The sequence below is a fragment of the Dipodomys spectabilis genome, unplaced genomic scaffold (genome assembly GCF_019054845.1).
Source record: "Dipodomys spectabilis isolate Male_0828 unplaced genomic scaffold, ASM1905484v1 ptg000069l, whole genome shotgun sequence".
Taxonomy (NCBI): domain Eukaryota; kingdom Metazoa; phylum Chordata; class Mammalia; order Rodentia; family Heteromyidae; genus Dipodomys; species Dipodomys spectabilis.
This window is the reverse complement of record NW_024870746.1, coordinates 13,135,697-13,154,586: the sequence shown is the minus strand read 5'-3', so window position 1 is coordinate 13,154,586 and position 18,890 is coordinate 13,135,697. Positions and strand designations below refer to the sequence as shown.

Genomic DNA, 18,890 nt, shown 5'->3' with positions numbered 1-18,890 from the left:
CTCGGGGTGAAGGGGAGCGGTCAGCTGGGGGGGGGGGGGTCACACTCGCCTTGCGGGGGGTGGGGGGACGAGCGATCGCGGGCCCAGCGCGCGCCCCCCGCCCCGCCCCCGGCGGAGCCGTCCCAGCCCCGCGCCTCCCCCCCCCCCAGGCCCCACGTGGGCCGCCCGAGGCCCAACGACCAATGGCTGCACTCGCCTCCGGCTCCGCCCTCCCGGCCCGGACCCGTGTGCCCCCACGCGCGCCCCGGATCGCCAGTCCCCACCGCCATGGGCGCCGCCAGCTCCGCGGTCGCGGCCCGCCTCGGCCTCCCCGCCTCCCCGATCCCCGCGCGCCTCGGCGTCGCCGCGCTGGCCCTGGCCGCGCTGGCGCTGGGGGCTGCGGCCTGCCACCGCGCGCAGGCCCGGCGCCGCCGCCGCCGCGGGCAGCGACGGCAGCGGGTGGGCACCGTGTCCCAGGTCTGCATCTACCCGGTCAAGTCGTGCATGGGGGTCCCGGTGGACGCGGCCGAGATCACGGCCATGGGGCTGCGCACCGGCAGCCTGCGGGACAGGTACGCCCAGCCGCCCGCGCGGGACAGGGCAGGGGGTGGGGAGGTGGGGGGGAGGGAAAGAGAGAAGGAAGAAGGGGAGGGAGGGAGGGAAAAACTTCACTGAGCCAGGCGCGGTGGCTCAGGCCTGTAATCCTACCCAGAAGTCTGAGATCTGGGGATCCTGGTTCGAAGGCAGGGCTCCCGCTGTGGTGTGGGCAGACCACGTGCTCCTAAGGGATGTTCCCCCCAGATTTCTAATCCCGCAGAGCTGTTCGCTATTATTATTATTATTATTTTAAATAAACAATCGTTGCCTTAGATCTCAACCCTAGTCCAAATGCAGAATTACCAGGTCTGGGGCCCACGGGTGCGGAGCGGCGGAGACCCCTCAGGTGCTTCTGGTGCTGTAATGGAAAGGTTTTCTCTGGGACCCATCTGCTAAGAGCTGAGTCGAGTCTGAGCGATGGGAGACACCTGATTTGTGCGGGAAGGACTTCAGGCTCAGGGGGACTGGACCCCTTCCCGCCACGCTGGGGAGGAAGCACAGTGTCTACACACACGCGCGCGCACACACGCGCGCGCACACACACACACACACACACACGCGCGCGCACACACACGGGAAGCAGAGTGGAGTGTACACACACACACACACACACACGCGCACACACACACACGCACACATACGGGAAGCAGAGTGGAGTGTATACACACACACACACACACACACGCGCGCACACACACACGGGAAGCAGAGTGGAGTGTATACACACACACACACACACACACACACGGGAAGCAGAGTGGAGTGTACACACACACACACACACACACGGGAAGCAGAGTGGAGTGTACACACGCACACACACACACACACACGGGAAGCAGAGTGGAGTGTACACACACACACACACACACACACACACGGGAAGCAGAGTGGAGTGTACACACACACACACACACACACGGGAAGCAGAGTGGAGTGTACACACACACACACACACACACACGGGAAGCAGAGTGGAGTGTACACACACACACACACACACACGGGAAGCAGAGTGGAGTGTATACACACACACACACACACACGGGAAGCAGAGTGGAGTGTACACACACACACACACACACACACACACGGGAAGCAGAGTGGAGTGTACACACACACGCACACACACACGGGAAGCAGAGTGGATTGTACACACACACACACACACACACACACGGGAAGCAGAGTGGAGTGTACACACACACGCACACACACACACGGGAAGCAGAGTGGAGTGTACACACACACACACACACGGGAAGCAGAGTGGAGTGTACACACACACACACACACACACACGGGAAGCAGAGTGGAGTGTACACACACACACACACGGGAAGCAGAGTGGAGTGTACACACACACACACACGGGAAGCAGAGTGGAGTGTATACACACACACACACACACACGGGAAGCAGAGTGGAGTGTACACACACACACACACACACACGGGAAGCAGAGTGGAGTGTACACACACACACACACGGGAAGCAGAGTGGAGTGTATACACACACACACACACACACGGGAAGCAGAGTGGAGTGTACACACACACACACACACACACGGGAAGCAGAGTGGAGTGTACACACACACACACACGGGAAGCAGAGTGGAGTGTACACACACACACACACACGGGAAGCAGAGTGGAGTGTATACACACACACACACACACACACACACGGGAAGCAGAGTGGAGTGTACACACACACACACACACAGACACGGGAAGCAGAGTGGAGTGTACACACACACACACACGGGAAGCAGAGTGGAGTGTACACACACACACACACACACACGGGAAGCAGAGTGGAGTGTACACACACACACACACACACACACACGGGAAGCAGAGTGGAGTGTACACACACACACACACACACACGGGAAGCAGAGTGGAGTGTACACACGCACACACACACACACACACACGGGAAGCAGAGTGGAGTGTACACACACACACACACACACACACGGGAAGCAGAGTGGAGTGTACACACACACACACACACGGGAAGCAGAGTGGAGTGTACACACACACACACACACACACACACGGGAAGCAGAGTGGAGTGTACACACACACACACACACGGGAAGCAGAGTGGAGTGTACACACACACACACACACGGGAAGCAGAGTGGAGTGTACACACACACACACACACACACACACACACGGGAAGCAGAGTGGAGTGTACACACACACACACACACACATGGGAAGCAGAGTGGAGTGTACACACACACACACGGGAAGCAGAGTGGAGTGTACACACACACACACACACACGGGAAGCAGAGTGGAGTGTATACACACACACACACACACACACGGGAAGCAGAGTGGAGTGTACACACACACACACACACACACACACGGGAAGCAGAGTGGAGTGTACACACACACACACACGGGAAGCAGAGTGGAGTGTACACACACACACACACACACGGGAAGCAGAGTGGAGTGTATACACACACACACACACACGGGAAGCAGAGTGGAGTGTACACACACACACACACAGACACGGGAAGCAGAGTGGAGTGTACACACACACACACACACACACGGGAAGCAGAGTGGAGTGTACACACACACACACACACACACACGGGAAGCAGAGTGGAGTGTACACACACACACACGGGAAGCAGAGTGGAGTGTACACACACACACACACACACACACACACACACGGGAAGCAGTGGAGTGTATACACACACACACACACACGGGAAGCAGTGGAGTGTACACACACACACACACACACGGGAAGCAGAGTGGATTGTACACACACACACACACACACACACGGGAAGCAGAGTGGAGTGTACACACACACACACACACGGGAAGCAGAGTGGAGTGTACACACACACACACACACACACAAGTGTGGAAGTGGGTCTGTGTGCTTTCTTCGTGCTCAAGGCTATCCCGCGGTGTCTGCTCCTCTTTCTGTTCACTCTGATTGTGAGAATAACTTGCTTTCCTGAACTTCTCATGATCGCGGTGTGGCTAGACTAGTGCTATCTTTGCTGTTCTGCTTCCTTGAGCATTGTCAAATCCTTAGAACTGTAGCCAGGTGCCAGTGGCTCATGCCTGTAATCCTAGCTAATCAGGAGGCCGAGATTTGAGGCGGTTTGAAGCCAGCCCTGGCAAGAAAGTAGGAAAGTCCTTGAGACTACAATCTTCAATAAACTACTCAAAAAAGGCCAGAAGTACCACTGTGGCTCAAGTGGTAAGAGTGCTTGAGCAAAAAGAAACAGCATCTGGGACCTGAGTTCAAGCCACAGGCCGGACCAAAAAAACAAAAAAACAACTATCACTTTTGTTTTGCACTTTCAGTATATGTGTTGCCAAAGCAGACACAAGATACATTCTTGAAATGACAGTAGGTGAGGTTGAAGAGGGTGGAGGAGGGGGCATCAAATGAACTTTTATTCAGTGCTCAATATGCAGAGATATGGAATGAAATCCTGTCCTGTAGCTCTGTAAGTATCTGCTGGGCTAGAATGAGCCCAATCCTGCTAATGGGGAAATGGTGTCAGTCAAGATGAGTATCTTACCCAGGATCAAGACCAGTGTGTGCTGGAGGGATTTGAACTCAGACCACAGCACTCCCTCCTGCTCCTTCTGCAAAGGCAGTGGGTGGTGTGTGAGTGGAAGAGTTGCCTGGAGGACCGGGCGCCTTTGGGCAAGGTCATCTAACCTCACAGAGCCTTGGCTTTGTCAGAAAGTGGAACTTACTGGTCTCTAAAGCCTAGTCTCCCCTAGACTTTTTTTAGTCAAGGATAACATATTTAGAAGTGAGCTGGCCAGGAGAACTGAGCTCACTGAGTTTTCAATAAGATGACCACAGGCATCCCCAGAAGGCAGAGAAAGGATCTGTGGAATAACTACCTTCTGACCTGTGCCTTTGGAACTGTGTGAAGAAGCTGAGATTTTCTTCTCTAAGTACTCTTTGCCCTCTGTTGCTTGTGGCACTTCCGTTCAAAGCTCAGCATATTTGCCCTTGGGTTTGGCTAGGGACTCTGAACTTTGCCATTCAGCCAAAAGTTGGCATGGACAGGAGCTGGGCAGGTCTTCCCTGTCCTTGTAAACCACATGCAGCCATTTTCTCTGTCTGTACCCTGTCTGAAGCCAGCCTAGGTTTCCTCTGTGTAGACAACAATCCCTTAGTGAAAAAGCGTCCCCATGTTTATTATGGAGGAGGCTTTAGGAGGTTACAGGGCCTGGCCTGAGATCTTCTGATCCTCCATCCAGTTCTTACACCCGCACAGCACACACACTACAGTGTTCACTCAGCTCTGAATTCAAATCCTGCCCGCACAACTTGGGTTTGTGATCCTAGGTGAGAAAGTCAGCGTGTCATTTCTCGCCCTGTTCCGCTTGCCTTTTCCTTTCCACCCTCTGTAGTGGCGTTCCCGCCTCTCCTCCACGATCAGGCTCAGGCCTTCCTGCTCAGGTCACTTTGTAACAAGCAAATGAGCTTCCCTCATGGCCTTGGCCTCCTCATGGTGGTCCCTCGCTCGGCACAGTGGCACTTTTGGAGGATCTGAGCTCCGTCCCAATCCCTTTCCCACAGCTTCATGTTTCACCTGTACAACCACAGCGCTCGCTTGACTCTTGCTGACGGGCTCGAAGCCCTTTGTCATGAGAAACTCACCCTGTCTTTCACATCTGACAGAAGAACTAATTATTCCTATTAGAGGATGGTACGTGGGCACAGGGGATGCCAAGTATCATTACAAAGTTGACAAGGTAACCAGGTGGCAGGCATAACAGATGACAGCCATTAATCTCTTACAGAGTGTGGGTTTTGCTCTGTCCCAAGTCAGAGCTCATTGCAATTCTAGCCTTTGTCAACCGCAGCAGCGAAGCCCCAAGTGGTTGTAGAAGGCTGGAGCTGCCAGCGATGACTGCTGGACTAGAGAGAGTTGGGAACACGCAGCAGTCACCCATCGGTGCAGAGTAATACCTCCGTGTGACACCTTTGTGGTTGTACATAGCTCACACCGAGGGAGTCTTGTCTGGGAAGGGAAGAATCTGTCAGAAGGGAAAGGTGTGGCCTTTGGTGAGATGACCCAAAGTCATTTTGCTCTGTGGTAGCAAGAATCTCTGTGATTGGGCAATTAATAATTAAACGGAGGGTGTTTACTTAGCGCAAGGTTGTAAATGATGGAAAGTCCCAGCGCTTGGCTCTGGCGGGGGCTGGTGGTTGCATCATAGCGTGGCCTAGGGTAGCCCTGCGTGGGCCAGAGAGACCTGGCTTTTCAAGTGAAGCCACTGGCTCCAGTGATGCGTGGAGCCTCGGCTGGAGTCATCCATCCATGAGGATAGTCCGTGCTCACAGGTCTCACCTCCAAATGCCATTCCATCCATTTGAGGATTAAGTGTGAACACTCAAGGAGATATTCCCCATGCACAGAGCCCAAAGATAAAGCCAGAAGTGGGACATAGCCTCAGCCCAGGGGCCAGGACTTGAATGAAACAGTGAGAATTTCCCTGCGTTACAGGTGAGCGAATCAGAGAAACGTAGAATCCAAAGAAACACCTAGAAAGAAAAAAGGTACATTCTTTCCAGGGGAGGCTTGCCACCACCCAGCACCGCCGGCTTTTGGGAAGACAGTAGCAAAGTAAAGGAAAATAAAGAGAGGGAAGGAAGGAAGAACAGAAAGAAGGAGGAGTGGGAACAGAAAGAGAAAGCGGGAAAGAGTAACTTCATAGAAGTGCTTCAACAGGAAAAAAAATAGGAAACACAGAGGAAAGACATTTAGGTATTAAAAGAAGCTGGCCGCCGCCGCCAGGTCCTCATGGCTACTCAGGAGGGGAGGCTGACTGTGAGGATGACTGTTTGAGGCTAGCTGGGGCAAGAAAGCTCATGAGACTCAATCTCAACCAATAGTTGGGCATAGTAATCCATGCCTGTTATTCAGGGACAGTAAAGATGCATAAAAATGAGGATGGTAGTCCGGGCTGCTCCAGGGAAAAAGCAACACCTTATCTAAAAAACAACAAACCCAACCAAACAAAACCCCAGGAAAAAAGAGCCAGAGATAATGGCTCAAAAGGTAAGCTTGCCAACCTAGCAAGCATAACACCCTGAGTTTAAACTGTAGTACCACAGAAAGAAAGAAAGAAAGATAGAAAGAAAGAAAGAAAGAAAGAAAGGAAGGAAGGAAGGAAGGAAGGAAGGAAGGAAGGAAGGGAAAAAAGAAAGAAAGAAAGGAAAAGAAATTAGAAGAAGCTCTAGAGAGGCAGGAGAGCGATTTTCTTTTCTTTTTTTTTTTTTTTTGTCGGTCGTGGGGCTTGAACTCTGGGCCTGGGCGCTGTCCCTCAGCTCTTCAGCTCAAGGCGAGCGCTCTACCACTTGAGCTACAGCACCACTTCCGGTTTTCTGGTGGTTTATTGGAGATAGGAGTCTCAAGGTCTCTCCTGCCCGGGCTGGCTTTGAACCGCGATCCTCAGATCTCAGCCTCCTGAGTAGCTAGGATTACAGGCGTGACCACCAGCGCCCGGCTAGGAGAGCGATTTTCTGAGTGTGTGCTTGTCCGCTTCCCTGCAGGTTTTGGTTGGTGATTAAGGAAGATGGACACATGGTCACGGCCCGGCAGGAGCCTCGGCTGGTGCTGGTCTCCATCACCTTTGAGAATGACTGCCTGATCTTCAAGGCTCCAGACATGGACCAGGTGGTTTTACCTACCAAGCTGCCTTCTTCGAACAAGATCCAGGACTGCAGGTGCTGTTCTGTTTTCCCCGGGCTCCTCCCTACATAGGCTACTGTTTGTACAAAGGGTGAAATTGGTCAAGGAACTATTAAGGGACTATATAGTCTGGCTTGGGATTGGGCAGGCTCAGGTTTGGTAAAATGTTGCTTTGAGTGCACCTTGGACTTAGTTTTTTTGTTTTTGCTAGTCTTGGGGCTTGAACTCAGGGACCTGGTGCTGTCCCTAAACTTTTCTGCACTTTTTACCACTTTAAGCCACAGCACCACTTCTGGTTTTCTGGTGGTTAATTGGAGATAAGAATCTCACAGACTTCCTGCCCAGGCTGGCTTTAAACTCTGATCCTTGGATCTCAGTCTCCTGAGTAGCTAGGATTATAGGCGTGAGCCACCAGCGCCCAGTGCGGAACTAGTTTTAGTCAGGTATGCTAAGATTCATGGCTAGAGAAATGACTGTCTTTAGAAAGAAATCATTCCATGAGCAGATTCCCCCAGTAACAGCAGCCAGGGCACAGAGAACTGTGACCAGCACGCCCTAGCAGGTGGCCTGTGCTTCTGACTGGCTAGTTTTGAAGTTGAGGTTTCCACAAGCTTCTCCTTGAATTCAGTTCATCTGTCCGAATAGCCTACAGAACTCAGGAAAACACAGGTACCAGTTTATAATATTATAAAGAACATTCCAAGCCGGGCCCTGGCAGCCCATGTCCATAATCCTAAGGAGGCCGAGATCTGAAGATTGTGGCTCAAAGCCAGCTTAGGCAGAAAAGCTTGTGAGACACTTAGCTCCGGTGAACTAGCAAAAGGCCAGGGGAGGAGGTATGGCCCAATCTATAGAACACCAGCCTTGAGTAGACAAAGCATGAGGCCCTGAGTTTGAGCCCCAGAGCCCAACACGGAAAGAAAGATTGTCTCAGAGGTTAAGCGTGAAGAATCAGCTGGAGGTGGGGCAGGGTGCCAAGACGGGGCAGGGGGTGGAGCTTCTCCCATGGCCTCTACTGGTTGGATGTCTCTACACACTTATATATTCCCAGCAACCTAGAACCCAGACCTTTGGGATTCCATGAACCCTTGCTTATGTGGACATGATTAATGAGATAACTGACCATGGATGGATTATCAGTCCAGTGTACCTACCAATTTGTAGTCCTGTGACAATTCCGTGGCTTTTAAAACCTCCTAGAGAAATAAAGTGGAAAAAAAAACAAAACCCAAAACAGACTTAAAGACCACTATGTTAGCTAATGTGACCCATCTCCCCATTTGCAGTGGTAGATATTCTATGATTATCTCCAATTTACACCCCAAAATGGACCAATTTATACCCCAAAATGGACCGTCACAGTAGATGAATGATTTGAGACCAGGCCTTTGTTTTTCAAGCGCAGCGTGAACTGACTTGTGTCCCTCAGGAGTAACTCAGTCCTCACGACCCACGCCCCAGCATCTAGAAGCTCGTTAAGAATGCCCACCTGGGTGACCATGTCTGAAATAAACGTACTGATGACCTGATTGACGAAACCGTAACCCCTCTGTACATCACCATCGTAATAACAATACAAATTAAAAATAAAAGCAACGAATGCCCATCCCCTGTCCCCATGGTTGTAACTCATACCCACTGACGCACGCTCTGCATTTGAACAGGTATTGTCAGCTGACTCACAGGCACATTAGAGTTTGGGGAGCTCTTACCCTGCCTGCTGCCCCCCTCTATCCCCGTGTAAGTTTTACCCCTGCTTCATCCACTCCTGCCCAGCTTTGGCCCAAGGACCGTGTATTAGCCCCCTGGGATGGTCAACTCCTGGGGGTCCGAGCTGTGGCATTGTTGACACATCTTCAATGTGACCCTAGACGTAACCCGGTGCTGTCTTTCACTCCTGCAGGATCTTTGGCATTGACATTCAAGGCCGAGACTGTGGGGACGAGATAGCCCAGTGGTTCACCAAGTTCTTGAAAACAGAAGCGTTCAGGTTAGTTCAGTTTGAAACCAACATGAAGGGACGAGTATCAAAGAAGATTTTACCTACTAATGAGAATTACCAGGTAAGCTCACAGAGGGTCTGTATCTGTAACCAAATCACCCTAAACCTTCTGAGTTCCTTTTGGGCCCAGGGGAGATTCCCAGGGGGCCCCAGTTAGTAAAATGCGGTCCTGGCTTGGGTGGGTGGTTCCAAGGGCGTAACCGGGGCAGAGACTCCGAGGCTGGAGAGGAGGGTGGGAGGAGGGTAGTCTCGACACTGGCATCTCTCAGGATTCTCAAGGACTGGGTTTAGTTGGTGTCATGGGAGGAAGGGCCAGGGATGATGTGCAACTCGGGAGGACAGTAGTTGGAGAAGCAAACATGACAAGTCTGTTTGGGATGAAATCTGATTTCCTGAAATAGCAGAAGGGTCGGCTCTCTCGCATCTCCCCTCCCTCCTCCATCTCCCCTCCCTCCTCCATCTCCCCTCCCTCCTCCATCTCCCCTCCCTCCTCGCCTCCTTCTCAGTTTGGGGTGATGTCTTTATTTCAAGCACTGGGAAGGATTTCTTCCCAACAAAACTGTCCCCGCGACCCAAAGACAGAGGTCTTTGTTTCTTCTACGGCCTAAAGTTCAAATTGCAAGGATTCCAGGAATTTTCCCCCCCGTATCCCTTGAACTAGAAGCACCTTGAAGTCAATGCTTTTTTCTTTTTTTTTTTTGTCGGTCATGGGGCTTGAACTCTGGGCCTGAGCGCTGTCCCTCAGCTCTTCAGCTCAAGGCGAGTGCTCTGCCGCTTGAGCCACAGCGCCACTTCCGGTTTTCTAGTGGTTTATTGGAGATAAGAGTCTCACAGACTTTCCTTCCCGGGGCTGGCTTTGAACTGCGATCCTCAGATCTCAGCCTCCTGAGTAGCTAGGATTATAGGCGTGAGCCACCGGCGCCCGGCTCGAAGGCAACGCTTTTTAATTTTCTGTTTCTTATGTGGAACAGTATCTGGTGCCTGTATATGATCAGTAAATACTTGATGAGTGAACGGAGGGGACCAAATTCTTACTAGAGTGTAGGTGATTGGCAGCACAGCCTTCTTTGTGAGGTGAATGGCAAATAGCATTTGGTAAGAGGGTGCCCCAGCTGCGGTTCTGCTGCTGTGTGTGTGGACAGAGGTTGTGTTCCAGCACGGGCTCAGCCAGTTTCCAAGCCCAGACACCTCTGTGTCCTGAACACCACTTAGGTGGTGTTGCTTCCGTACCTCACCCAGCTTTGCAGCCAGGCTCAGAGGTCTCGAAGGGTTCTGCAGCCTGGCTGTGCTATGTTCTCTGCGCAGGTGGCCTATCCAGACGCCAGCCCCGTGCACATACTCTCTGATGCCTCCCTGGCAGATCTGAACACCAGGCTGAAGAAAAAAGTCACCATGGAGAACTTCAGGCCAAATATCGTGGTGACAGGCTGCGGCGCTTTTGAGGAGGTAAGGGGGCCTGCCAAGCTGGGCGTTCTGGTCAGACCTCCTCTCAGGGGCAGCCAAGGGAGCTGGGTAGGGAGGCAGCTTCTCTAGTGCTGGCTGTGGGAGGCCCCTTCCTTAAAAGATTCATCTTCACTTGGAGTTGTTCACGTGTTTCTGCCGCCATCACCTCACTGGCCACAGGGGGGCGCTACTCTTTGATGTTCTGGCCCTGAGCCATAGCCAGTCTGAGCCTTAGCATGGTATGTGTCATCCTAGTTCAGGAATAATAACAGGGAAAATGAAGAGACAGCCATTTTCCTCTTTCTTGTACCACCAAGGAGTGCTGTCAAACACTGGAACCCAGGCCCTAAAGTGGAATCCACCATGATACAGAAAGTCACTTGTGAACTGAGCCCTTAGTGACTTTTTTTTTGCCGTGGCCTGAGTTTTCTCCACGATGTCCTATGTGACTGACAGTAGAAAATCCCACCCACCTCATCTCCTGTGGCCTTAAAGGGCCAACTACCTCAGAAGCCAGTAACCTTGTCATCTGCCTATGATGCCCACATGGCTGAGTGTGTCTTGATTATCAGAAGTATCGGCCATCATACTGAGCATGGAGAAATGGGGGGGAAACTTGCTGGTCCCAGAAGTAGCACCAGGTACCACGGATTGGGTGCCAGGCTCTGATCTTGGATTTTCCGATGACCCTCTATGATGTAGATTATTATCTTCTTTTTATAAGGAGGTAGAGGCTAAGGAATGTCAGCTAGCTTTGTCCAGTGGGTGCATGATGGTATTTTTAGAACACAGGACTTGTCACCCCGGCCTCTGTGGTGTTAGGGTAATGAGGCAATATCGAGTTAAGTAGTTAGCTCAGAAGAAATGCTTTTAAACATCCCTCAATTCTTTGCTTCCCTGGACCTAGTACTTATTATTTTTTTTTTCTACAAAGTCCTCTGGCCATGCATATTTTTAACAAAACAACTTTTACTAGGAAATGATGCTAACATTGCTGATTTATTCTGCCTTAAATTAGGACACCCAGAAGTTAGGGGCTAATGCATTAACCTGTCTACCTCGCACCATCAAAAACAAACAAACAACAAAACTCGAACCTTTTCAATGAGTATGGTTCTACACAAAATGATAATGCACATAAATATTTAGTAGACCAGCTAACAATAAAGAATAGCAAACCTGAGCATGTGGCAAAAATAAAACAAAACAAAACTGACATCATAAGCGGGGTGCTGTTGGCTCACCCCTGTAATCCTAGCTACTTAAAAAGGCTGAGATCTGAGAATCATGGTTCAAAGCCAGCCTGGGCAGACCAATTCATGAGCTGTTCCTACTGCCAATTAATCAGTAAAAAGCTGGAAGTAGAGGTATGGTTCAAGTGGTAGAGTAAAAAGCCAGGTAAGAGCTTGAGTGCCTGAGTTCAAGCTCCAGTAGTGGTGAAAGAAAAAGGAAGAAGGAAGGAAGGGAGGGAGGGAAGGAAAAAAAAGAGAGAGGGTGAAAGGAAAGGAAGGAAGGGAGAAAGAAAAGAAAGAAAGGAAGAAAGAAAGAGAAAGAAAGAAAAAGAAAAAGGCAAGCAAGAAAGAAAAAGGCAAGCAAGCAAGCAGGATAACCTATACTAGGTATAGGTTAAATTTCATGCATGTGATTGCTTGCTAAGCCCTTGTATGGATTCTGATGAAAAGTCTTGTAGCCCGTTATCTGTGTGTTCTATGCTGCTCAACACCAGCACCTACCTGCCTTCCCTCAGCTCCTTTTTCTGATTGCGATACTGGTTGTGCTGGAAACCCTCATGTCCTCTTAGCATTTATAAGATGTCTACAAATTCACAGAAAATTCTTAGGATTCATTCCAGAGTGGAGCCCATTGTACTCAGCCTCTGCCTTCTCTTTGACCTCTTACTTCTAAATCAAAAACTCCAGGGCTGGGAAGTTGGCTCAGTGGTAGAGCGCTTGCCTTGCATGCTCAAGGCCCTGGGTTCGATTCCTCAGCACCACATAAGCAAAAAGAAAAAAGCCGGAAGTGGCGCTGTGGCTCAAGTGGTAGAGCGCTAGCCTTGAGCTGAAGAGCTGAGGGACAGCGCCCAGGCCCAGAGTTCAGGCCCCACGACTGGACCCCAAAAAAAAAAAAAAAAAAAAAACCCTCCAAATTGCTGGATACTGGTGGCTCATGTCTGTAATCCTATCATCTACTCTGGAGGCTGAGATCTGACAGTTGTGGTTTGAAGCCACGCTGGGCAGGAGAGTCCATGAAACTCTTATCTCCAATTAAACACCAGAAAACTAGAAGTAGAGCTGTGGCTCGAAGTGATAGAGTGCCAGTCTTGAGCAAAAAGAGCCCAGGGATAGCGCCTAGGCTCTGAGTTCTAGCCTCATGACTGACAAAAACAAAAACAGAAACTCCATGGTAAACGTCTTCACTGGAAGCAAACTGTTCTAAGGGGTCTGATTTTGTCATCCAGCAAATAGACCATTAACCAGCTGGTGAAGTAAGCCCCTCTAGTGGATTTCATGTTTATGGAAAACCCTAGAATCTTCCTAGAGAATCCATTTTATTAAGTTGTATGTATCTATTAGATGATAATGGGAAATTGAACTATTATTAACTTAATTTCATTTTCAATCATTTACAATTTGTTATTTTCCTTTAAAATGGAATTAATATTTGCACTTAAACAGAATTAGCTTGCTATTTAATTTTACCGCAAATAACTTTTTATGACAACATACAGTGATCAGATTAGGCGTGATCTAATTGTGAATAATGATTGCTAATTAGAGCAGTGGGCATTTGGAGATGCTGGAGATGATTCTTAGAAAGCCAGACAAATTGCTAATCTAAACAAGATTCCTGCAGTTGAAGAATAGTTTGATAGCAGAAGACCTGAATCTGTTTTGTTAAGCTAAGACATCTAACTGAACTCTTTGTATTTTCTGGCTTTCGATCGTAGTCTCTGTGCAGAAGCTGCTTGGAGAAGAGTAGAAAGTGCTTTGAAAGCCTCCACAGTACATTGTTCCTGTGGCCACAGCGCCCTCGTGTGGTCAGACACTGCCAATGATTTTTATTTATTTATTTATTTTAATCTTATTTTTGTTTTCTGGCTGCCTTGATCCAAGGCGTCTGACCACTCTTCACTTCCCTGGTCTAGGAGGAGGTCACAGTCACTGGGAAGTCTGCGACAGGCTGCGGTTCTCTCATAGTTCGAGCAATGATTTTTACAGGTCTTGGTGGCGATATGGAAGCTCCATTTGTCACAGGCTAGGCCCTCGACTTCTATGAAGCAGACAGTTCTTCAGCCAACTGGCTGTAGAATATGAAGTTTGTTTCACCCCAAAACACTTTCCTGTTGGGAATGCAGAGCATCCACAGAGGCCACGTTGTGTCACTCTGTAGCAATAGTCCTACCAGGTGGGAGGAGGGTTTTTTTGAGTTTTGAAGACCCAGTTAGTACTGTGGTGCTTTTTGTGTGGTGTTAAATCTCCCTTCTAGGCCCTGCAGAGTTTGATATCTGAAATGAGGCCCTGGCAGCAATCGCCCTTGGATGCAGGGAGACAACCACATACACATTAGTGTGTATCTGTCAGAGTAAATCATATCACGTGTGTATATGTAATATAACCGATACCTTTCACCTATTGTAGGTATATGTTTATATATGTATATTTGTGTATACACATGTTTGTATATGTGTGTGTGTGTTGTGCAGTTTTTGAACCACAATCCTCAGATCTCAGCCTTCTGAGTAGCTAGGATTACAGGTGTGAGCCACCAGTTCCCAGCTTGAACCTTCATGTGTGTGAGTCAGCGTAAGGAGAGCGACCTCTCACTGTCGACTAATGAGTCTTCTAGTTCATTGTGAAGCTCATTGCACACTGTACCACGTGGCAGCAGTGTGATTACTGTGCTGACAGAATCAGGGTTTTGAGATGCCAAGTGGAGAGGTAGATGTCCGGGGCTGGAGTTCAGCCATGGAGAGCTTGCCTAGCGCACACAAAGCCACCCCTAGAAAAAGAGAGGTGGGGGAACGGGGAATGGACAGACCCTGGACTGGGCCCACGCTGCCTCCCTTCGGTCCTTGCTGGAGATGGTTTTTGGGGGTCTCCTGTGTCCTCTTCCACTGGGTTGCTCCGTGATGTCGGCCAATGGATGAACCAACCAAAACCCAATTCCCAAAGATGACGTTCCCCTTTCTCCTTCCAGGACACCTGGGATGAGCTGGTGATTGGTGACGTGGAGCTGAAGAAGGTTCAGTGTTGCTCTCGGTAAGGGCGGCAGTGAGAGCCGGCCTGGCTGTGTGGGTGCCCGTGGGCATGATGCCAGCCCTCCTGACCCTCGCTTGTTGTGTGGCAGGTGCATCATGACCACAGTGGACCCCGACACTGGAATCATAGACAGGAAGGAGCCCCTGGAAACCCTGAAAAGGTAAAGCAGCCCCACCCCTGCATCCCCTGGTGACCTGTGGGCTAGGGGGCTGTCTGCCTAGGCTTTGTGGAACCTCCTTAAACACTCCACCTTTAGAGTGTGACTTTGTGGGAATACTTGTAGCTCTCTTCCTGCTCCCCCCATAGGAGGAGCTTTTGATAATTTTGTTGTTGTGTTGGGGAGCTTTGACCTGAGTGAGTTTTAGACTGCAGTCCCCTTACCTCTGATTCCCAAGTAGTCGGATTGCAGGCATGTAGGATTCTTCTTGAGATAGGATCATAACTAACTTTTTGTTTGGGCTGGCCTCAAATCATGATCCTCCTATCTGTCTCCTTTTATGGGGGGGGCCTTGACCTCAAGGCCTGGGCTCTGTTCCTGAGTCTCTCTGTGCTCAAGGCTAGTGCTCTACCATTTGAGCCAAAGTGCCACTTAACGGCTTTTTCTGAGTAGTTTATTGAAAATAAGAGTCTCATGGATTTTCTTCCCCAGGCTGGCTTGGAACTGTGACCCGCAGATCTCAGCCTCCTGAGTAGCTAGGATTATAGGTTTGAACACAGCACAGCTCTCTACCTCTTTAAGTGGGATTACAAGCATGTGCCAACACTCACAACCTGGCTTTTAATTGTCTACAGTTCCATTTTGAAATGTTAATATTCTCATCTCAGAGACAGGCACTGTCTCTGAGTTTCTTTTGCTCAAGGCTAGCACTCTACTGCTTGAGCCTCAGTGCTATTTCCGGCTTTTTCTGTGCATGTGGTACTGAGGGATGGAACCCAGGGCTTCATGCATACTAGGCAGGCACTCTACCATTAAGCCACATTCCCAGCTCCTCATCTCAATTTTAATATGTTTGTGTGTATACTTCCAAATGAAGGCCTAGTATGTATTCAAGGGTTTTGTTGTTGTTGTTAGTTGTGGGGCTTGAATTTAGGGCCTGAGCTTTTCCACTTAAGGCTAGTGCTCTACCACATTGAGCACCACTTCCAGTTTTCTGGTGATTATTTGGAGATAAGAGTCTCATGGCCTTTCTTGCCCAGGCTGGCTTAGAACTGCGATCCTCAGATCTCATCCTCCTGAGTAGCTAGGATTACAGGTGTGAGCCAGCAGCACCTGGCTCAAATTCTTTTATTAGAATTAGCATAATTGAAATTATGCGTAATGAGATATGAGGAATAATGGAACATAATGGGTTGTGAGAGTTTGTATTCCAGAGAACTTTTATTGTGCTATAGATTTTTTCTTTTGTTATTTAAAGAATTTTGTCTTTAGCTCTCAATGTAGTACCTGCCCCCCCCTCCCCCCTTACCAAGACTTGAACTCAGGGCCTCAGAGTCCACTCAGCTTTCTTGCTCACAGCTAATGTTCTACTACTTGAGCCACACTTCCAGTCTGGCATTTTACTGGTTAATTGGAGATAAGAGTTTTATGAACTTTTCTGAATGGGCTGGTTTTAAATCATGGTCTTTCAGGTCTCAGCCTCCTGAATAGCTAGGATTACAGGTGTGAGCCACTGGCGTGCCCAACCCTTATTCTGAGTTTTCATAAATACTTGTCTCATTGAAGTTTGTGTCTGTGTGAACAAAGAATTTGTATTATAATCACACATATAATAAGGCTTTTTGTTTTGACTTCAAACTGAAGCCTTGTGGGGGGGATTTGTTTAGATATTTGGGTTCCTTCTAGAAAACCCAGAATTGTTTGCAATTTGATTGTTTACACAGTTCCCTGATAACCTTTTTAGAAAAGGTTTGCTGTTGGTTTTATAACCAAGCTGGGAAGGAAACTGAGTTCTGTGGCCTTCCATTGTTATTTCCTTGGGTGTCTGATGATGAATTCATTGCTGCTTTCAGCTACCGTCTGTGCGATCCTTCTGAGAGGCACCTGTACAAGTCCTCCCCACTTTTTGGGGTCTATTATTCTGTGACAAAAGTTGGAAACCTGCAAGTTGGCGACCCTGTGTATCGGCTGGTGGAGTGAGGATCCAGCGGGGTGCCTGGTAAAAGCTCGACTTTGTGCCTAGATCTCCACATCGCTCAGCTGTGTCCTCGTTTGCTTGTGTGAAGATGGTTTTTACATTATGCTACTTTGATTCTTTGGCAAATGAACAGTTGGTGAAGTGGAAAAATGTCCTTGTGTTCCATTCCCTTTCAGTAATCTGTATGCTTTTACTCAGTCTTCTCCAGCTCTCTTTCCTATTTGAATATAATGAGAGAGTGTGTTTGTGTGTGTGTGGGGGGGAATCTTGAAATTAGAACCTGAATGCTGTTCTTGAGCTTTTATGCTCAAAGCTAATGCTCTACCACTTGAGTCACAGCTCTACTTCCAACTTTTTGGTGGTCAACTGGAGAGAGGAGTCTCAATGGATGTTACTGTCCAGGCTGGCTTTGAACTGGGATCCTCAGATCTCACCCTCTAGAGTAGCTCGGATTATAAGTGTGAGCCATCATTAACCTCAATAAGTAACTGTGGTGTTTCGATTTTCTTGTTAGTCCAACTAACAAGAAAATTTTTATCGTTCATTCAGCTTTCAGCAATCAGGAAAATTCTGATGATGATTTTTAACAAGAACATCAGCAATACTTCAGCAAATCCCTCCCATCCAGCCTTAGCCCCTCTTTCCCTGAAAACCAACCTCTGATTTTGACTTTCCAGGGCTCTGGATGCCCCAGGTTAATGCAAGACACATTATCAAAATGATTTGGGAATATGAGGGTGTATTAATTTTAGGTAGTGAAGGCTTTTTAAATAAACAAATTTGTATGGGTATTTTGAATGTTGTCACAGTGATTTCTTTTTGGTCCCTGCCTTTAATATAGACGAGTAGCAAATGTGTCAAGGGTTAACTAAAAAGCTGAAAAAATTGTAACTTTATTACCTATCATTCTTTGTTTTAGAAGAAAAGGGAGAAAATGTTCTGAAGGGTTAACAGTCTCACAAATGCCCACTGGGCTGGTCCTTCCACTCCAGGGTTATGATGGACTGTGAAATTATTTTATAGACCATGTTTTTATATTTGATGATGACTTTATTAAGTCCTAAGGAATTTGTTTCTGTGTAGCAAAGATACCTCCAAATGCAATTCCAAGTGAAATGGGGGGGGGGGGTGGAACTTAAGAGAATCTTGAGATGTAGGAATGGGAGAAAGCATGAACACGTTTTAAAAGTACATATATCTATATATTTATATTTATAACAGACATGAACTAATTCAATATCCATAAAGAAAGAAATACTCAACCTGTGAATGAGTTAACCCACTTTAAAAAATTGTGGTTTCTTTATTGCTCTGAAATGAGAATCTCAGTCCTACTTTGTCTTTGGTGTGTATGAGGAGTCTGCTTTTGGCTTTTCCTCATTTTACACGAGAAGGTCAGTCACCTGCTCACCCTCCTTCCGCCAGGGCCCAAGGCCAGTTGCAGTGAGACCTGGCCAGATCAGCTGGTCTTGGGGGAGGGGCTGAGAACTGCAATGGAGGACGTGCTCACAAATACCCACGCTGGGGGAAAGCCAGCCATCTTCTTTTACATTTCCTCTGGGGTGCGTCGCAGCAGCAGGCATTGCCGGCGGTTTTCCCCAACTCCCAACACAGCGGCTCTGATTTGACAGCCCTGGGGAGAGAGAGGAAGAGGGAGGGGCGATTGATGGTGGGAGGGAAAAGACAGACAATCTCCCCGGATCTACACACGCATGTTGAGGAACAACACTTTAGAAAGACAGATGGTGTAA

At 48.8% G+C, this 18,890-nt stretch overlaps 1 protein-coding gene across 1 annotated transcript; it reads left to right on the top strand.

Annotated features, from left to right (window-relative positions):
• Window positions 1-252: 252 nt before the first annotated feature.
• Mtarc2 (mitochondrial amidoxime reducing component 2) lies at window positions 253-17,336 on the top strand. Its single transcript, XM_042681990.1, has 7 exons — window positions 253-551; window positions 7,162-7,335; window positions 9,204-9,363; window positions 10,608-10,748; window positions 14,943-15,004; window positions 15,093-15,164; window positions 17,015-17,336. Exons 1-7 carry the CDS (start codon window positions 268-270, stop codon window positions 17,139-17,141), a joined length of 1,020 nt encoding a protein of 339 aa, XP_042537924.1. The 5' UTR covers window positions 253-267; the 3' UTR covers window positions 17,142-17,336.
• Window positions 17,337-18,890: the final 1,554 nt, after the last annotated feature.